The 6,000-nt window shown below is 48.8% G+C and overlaps 1 protein-coding gene across 2 annotated transcripts in view; it reads left to right on the plus strand.

Moving 5' to 3' along the window:
* Positions 1–6,000, plus strand: part of LOC125715313 (bone morphogenetic protein receptor type-1A-like) — a 30,460-nt gene extending 24,460 nt beyond the window's left edge. For both annotated transcript variants that reach the window (XM_048986629.1, XM_048986630.1), the window contains exons 7-12: positions 266–401; positions 1,254–1,446; positions 1,698–1,995; positions 2,494–2,669; positions 3,063–3,193; positions 3,730–6,000. In XM_048986629.1, the coding sequence (XP_048842586.1) occupies positions 266–401; positions 1,254–1,446; positions 1,698–1,995; positions 2,494–2,669; positions 3,063–3,193; positions 3,730–3,855 (1,060 nt within the window). In that variant the 3' untranslated portion in view covers positions 3,856–6,000. The remainder of the gene's footprint in view (positions 1–265; positions 402–1,253; positions 1,447–1,697; positions 1,996–2,493; positions 2,670–3,062; positions 3,194–3,729) is intronic.

The following is a 6,000-nucleotide window of genomic DNA, read 5'->3' on the forward strand; positions in this document are numbered from 1 at the left end:
CTGCAGGCTTTATCTACTGGGCAGCCAATCATGGTCAGGGTGGATAACTCAATTTGGTCTTTTGATATCTATTGTGAGAGTAGCTTTGTCACTTGAGGAATAGTTAAGGTTGATGTTATAGACTGCGCGATAGATAGTGTCGACGTTCTCCATGTCTGGCTATCAGACAAGCCCGCTCGCATCTTAACGAGCTTTAGTGGCAGCTGCTATATACCTATCGGACCCTCTGTCACGATTGGCCGGCCGTCGGCGGCGTTTCTGGCAGGTACAAATGGCAGACGGAGAGGCGACGCTACCGCAGGGACCTGGAGCAGGAGGAGGCCATCATCCCGGTCGGCGAGTCACTCAAGGACCTCATCAACCTGTCCACCTCGGCCAGCGGCTCTGGTCTGCCCCTACTGGTAAGCATGGGAAAGGCAGCTGAACCTGGAGGCGGGTCCCCGCTCCTCCCGCCGATCCGATGAATGACATTTGGTTGAACGTTTGTTGACAGGGTCGAGTAGTCCTGTCCAAAACACGGGGTGCTTCTAGCACCAGTGCTAACTGGTAATGCTCCAAGCCTTTAACCCGTCAGCGCCCGCCATGTTTGGTATTTCTCTGTGGAAACAGTTCAGGTTTCGCTGTGTCAGCGGTGCTCGTTGCTCTGGGTTCTGGCGTGAAGGTTAAGAGTGGAATATGAATGATGAAGCCAACACAAGCTCAGCTAATACAAGGGAAAGTCAGTTTGAACTGTTAGAATACGGCACGAATGTTGTGGAAACTCTTTAGCATTGGCTAAGGTATTTAGGAACATAAAAAATTTACAAACGAGAGGAGGCCATTCGGCCCATCAAGCTAGTTTGGAGGTGAACTTAATAGCTCAGAGTTGTTAAAATCTTATCTAGCTCTGATTTAAAGGAGCCCAGGGTTTTAGCTTGCGCTACACTAACAGGAAGCCTATTCCATACTCTAACTACATGCTGTGTAAAGAAGTGCTTCCTGAAATTCATTTTAAAATGTTCTCCTGCTAATTTCCACTTATGCCCACGTGTTCTAGTTTTTAAACTAAATATTGAGATATTTAAATAACTATCCTAAGGAATTATTCAGAAAAGGGTATTTGTCCTTCAACTGATGTTACTTTGGCACCAACTGAGCTAACCGGGAAAGTTGAAAGGGTCTCCTATCTGTTTGCTGATCAGCCTAAAGGCTGTGATTTCGCAAGACGAACGTGGAGCGCCGGTCACGTGACTGGCATGCTGATGCACCTCCAGGTACAGCGCACCATCGCCAAGCAAATCCAGATGGTTCGGCCCATTGGCAAGGGCCGCTACGGGGAGGTGTGGCTTGGCAGCTGGCGCGGCGAGAAGGTGGCCGTCAAGGTGTTCTTCACACGTGAGGAGGCCAGCTGGTTCCGGGAGACGGAGATCTACCAGACAGTCCTCATGAGGCATGAAAACATATTGGGTATGTGGCCAGTGGTCTCTTACCTCTCTAATCGCATAACGCGGCCTTTAGTTTGGATTTACTGTCTCTATGAATGACTGTTTAATTAGATAACAAAGAAGATCTCCTGCATGAACTTCACAGTAGATGTTTGCAGCACTCTTTAGTGTGAAGGGTGTAAGAGGGATTCTAGTGATAGCTAACTTTATTACTGAGTGTTGACACTCAGAACATGCCTTTGAATGAAACCTCACCCAGTCTAATCTTTCCAGGGTTCATCGCGGCTGACATCAAGGGCACGGGCTCCTTCACGCAGCTCTTCCTCATCACGGACTACCACGAGAACGGCTCCCTACACGACTACCTGAAGTTCAGCACGCTGGATGCGGCAGGATTGTTGCGGCTCGCCTACTCAGCGGCCTGCGGCTTGTGCCACCTGCACACCGAGATCTACGGCACGCAGGGCAAGCCGGCCATCGCCCACCGCGACCTCAAGAGCAAGAACATCCTGGTGAAGAAGAACGGCACCTGCTGCATCGCCGACCTGGGGCTGGCCGTCAAGTTCAACAGGTACGATCCGGGCTGGAGGTCGAGTTTAGCGGCTGCCGACGGGCCATCGTCAGTCGCTCAGCTAACGACGTGCTGCTTGTGAACTGAGAGAGAACGAGCTCTGCCCAGAGCAGCAGTGTCTGTGTGCCCGGCTGATTCGCGGTGCATCATCTGATTCAGATGCTTAAGATTAACTATGAAGTTTTTACCTTTTTGCTTCTTCACTCTGCTGTAATATTTACTCTACATTTACTCTCGCCATGAATACAGCCCTAGTCGCTATAATGGCGTCAAAAATCAACATAATCAATCCAGCACCACTTTCATATTTCTAAGCAGTTTTTTGTTTGGTGGGAGTCTCGTTGCCGTGGTCACGGCATTAGGGGGACCCACTACTCACCACTGCATGTTGCACAAACTTACCGACAAAAACACAAAAAACACAGACTTTAAAAAGATGACTTCAGGGGCATTGAGTCCACAGTCTGAACTGCTGGTTCTGCCCCCCCTTTCCCCCAGTGACAGCAACGAGGTGGATGTGCCCCTGAGCACACGGACTGGTACCAAGCGCTACATGGCTCCCGAGGTGCTGGACGAGAGCATGAACAAGAACCAGTTCCAGGCCTACCTCATGGCGGACATCTACAGCTACGGGCTGATCGTGTGGGAGATGTCGCGCCGATGTGTCACCGGAGGTCGGCCTGCCATTCAGTCTCCTCTCGCGTTCATGTTTTCCTCGTGTGATTGAAAACAGCTTAGCGTTTGTGTTATTGCTGCCCTCTGCTCCCTCGCTGTGTTGAGTGTGTGACTCTCACCGTATCCTTTCCTTCCTCTACGCATCCTGTCACGGCGCCCCGATTTCGATCATTGCTGCCTTCACATCGTGTCCATCCTCTCCTCTTATCGCTTCCATCCATTCGTTCAGTTCTTCCGTCCGTTCAGCATTACTCCCCATTACCATGACGTACTCCTTGTCTTCATCTGCTTCTTATTTAGTTATCAGGCATACTATATTATCCGGAATCGCCCAACAGATGGACGTTTAGCTTCTGCGGTTCTGGATTAATCGGCCCTTTAACCCCCCCCAGGCATTGTGGAGGAGTACCAGCTGCCCTACGCCGGCATGGTGCCCTCGGACCCCTCCTATGAGGACATGCGGGAGGTGGTGTGTGTTAAGGGCCTGCGACCCGCAGTTTCCAACCGTTGGAACAGTGATGAGGTAAGTGGGCAGTTTGGTCGGTGGTTGTCGGGGGTTATGGGGCCTGTCTGCTGGTCCAAAGCAGTTCCGTTCATGACCGGGGTACAGCCGGCTCCTTTTTGGGAGAAGAAAGTTGTCATTCTTTAAGAAAGATGACATTCATTAGGTTGATGTAATTAATCAGACAAATGGGGTTTTCTTTTGCTGGTGTCAAGCTCTTAGAAGCGAGTCCTGCAGGCTTTGGGGGCGTTTCTGTCTTATTTCCAACATCGTAACATGCGAGTTCCGCAGAAGAATGTTCTCTTTAAACGTTAAGGCGAGTTCGCCGGCCGGTCTGCCCTCAGGATCTCACGCTGCACTGGGTCTCTCACGTGTCCTCATGGGGGTTTCGGCTTTCAGGGCTTTTATTGATGTTATAAATCACTGGTTGTCTCTCTGCTCCGCCGTCGGCCTAAGCCTGTAGGAAAATGGCACCCGCTGCTGGGTACTTCTTGCTTGTTTTTATCCACTTTAACAGTGCCCACCCCCACCCCCTATGTCCCCCCCCTCCCCAACAGTGTCTGAGGGCCATGCTGAAGCTGATGTCGGAATGCTGGGCCCCTAACCCCGCCTCACGCCTCACGGTGCTGCGCATCAAGAAGACACTAGCCAAGATGGTGGAGTCTCAGGACATCAAGATTTGAGCTGCCTCTCTCTCCCCGGCTGCGGCCTGGAGAAACTCTTCCTTTTTTTTCCTTCGCTCCTCATGTTACAATTACAAACTACAGCTTCACATGGTGGCAGAGGGGAGAGATTGGTGGTGAGTTATGCAGGCAGGAAAGAGGCGTCAGTTCCCAGAGCCATAAGTCCCTCCCCTTCGCTGGAGAAGGCAGCGATGCGGGGCGTGAGCGCCACCTGCTGGACGGTACAGGCAGTGGCGCCGATCTTTGTGCCTCTTGGGAAAGGACCCTCCAGAGCCGGACACCGATGGCCAGAACAGCGGAGTTCTTCAAGCATTTAGTCCTGCTGTGTGAGACCTCCATCACCACTGCTTTCTGTGAAAGCTGTGGGCCGGCCCGCCAGCCAGCCCTGCGGTACTGTGGGTCACACAGGTCACTTGCCTCACCGTGCTGGTCCAGAGATCTGTGGGCTGAAGTTTTCTGACTCCCACACCCTCTCGGCGGGGGGAGGGGGGTGGTGATTGAATTTAAAATGTGTGTTGTCCCCTATTAAAGTAAAAAAAAAAAAAAAGGTTGTTTTGGGGAAATATTTGACTTCTGAGTATTTAAAAATGAATCTTCCATAAGTACATTTTTTTTATTATTGTTTTAAAGTTGCCCTTGTCAGTCGTACATAAACAGCCTCCAAACGTCCTTGGAGAGGGAGGGTTTTGGCGATAGTCACTCGGTCATGTTTATAATCTCTATACCTGTTCATTTTCTTTATTTTTATAATGTGCAAGATTTCATGGGATAGTTTTCATGAAACTCTTAGTCTTTTTCCTGCCATCTGCATTGTTAATATGTAGAAACACTTTTATTGTCGTCACATAACTGCTTTTAAAGAATTATTTCCAGCAACCTCTTCAAAATGACTTTCTAGTCAGTGGGATTTGGTCCTACCAGAGAGAGATGGATCGTCTGTGCCTGAGAGAGAGACCTTATCTGACTCGGCCCCACCGGTTCCAAACCTGTAATTATTTTAGATTGTTTGAGAATCTGCATGTCTGTATATATTTTTTTAAAAAAAGAGAAACAGTTTGGATATACAGCAACAGATACGGGCATGAAAATTACCCATGCAAGCGTGCAATATAGTACAGCTGTATAACTGCAACTTATTTATTTGACGTTCTGTCTAGATAAGCTCTGTAAATACTGTAGGTTTGAAGCGGTTCACTTGAGGGATATCTGTGGGGGGAGTGTTCTGTCATGAACCCGAGATCCAAGTGCATTTTTCTTTACTACTTTGACTTTACCTCCAGCAAAAGTGCAGGCACACCCCTCACCCCCTTCGCGATAAGGTGCCCAAAACGTCAGCACTAATCAGAATCCTGCCACGATGATTGTATGTGAACTAGTAATGGGCTGTCCCCCCAACCCTAACCCCCATTCACGTATTTAGTGCCTGATAATAGGGCATTCCTGTGCAAATACACCCCCCCCCCCCCCCCCCGTGGGCCCAGTGCTATGCATATGCGCTGGTTAATGCTTCGTTGATGGTCTCTTTTAAATGATAAAATGATAGTTAGTACCTGAACTGAACCCCTCTGACTGACACCACCTCCTGCAGTCAGACATCATGCCAAATGATTTTATTTAGACAGACGCATGAAACTATGAAATGTGGACAAATCATGTGGGGGGGGGGGGGTGTCTTTCGGGGGTTTTCTGTCGGCCTGTTCTGTCGTCTTTCCCCGTCCGAAACCTTTCAGAGGTTCACGGTTCCAGCCTGCAGTCCTCCTGGTTTCATCCTTCATGCAAAAATGTAAAATGATGCTCAGCTGGCCTCGATACCTCACAGGAGAGAAACGAGACGCCGCTCAGAAGCCACATCACATTGCTGGAAACCACACAGCACTACGGTTATTGTGTGTAATGTCATGTAGCGCAGAATATGGTCAATACTTTGACTTAATGAGTTTGGGTACGACAAAGCAGTACTCGTTTCTGTGTATCTTATGTGCAGAGAACCTTACATAGAATATCTTCTAAATATAACTTGTATTTTGTACAGAATCTAATTTTTTTTAATAGGTGCCTTATGTTTACCATGGAAAGTTGTTCTGTACTCAGATTATGTCCAATGTATTGATTTATCAATTAAAATCATCTTATTTTAGTACACAA

Source organism: Brienomyrus brachyistius, chromosome 20 (genome assembly GCF_023856365.1).
Source record: "Brienomyrus brachyistius isolate T26 chromosome 20, BBRACH_0.4, whole genome shotgun sequence".
NCBI lineage: Eukaryota > Metazoa > Chordata > Actinopteri > Osteoglossiformes > Mormyridae > Brienomyrus > Brienomyrus brachyistius.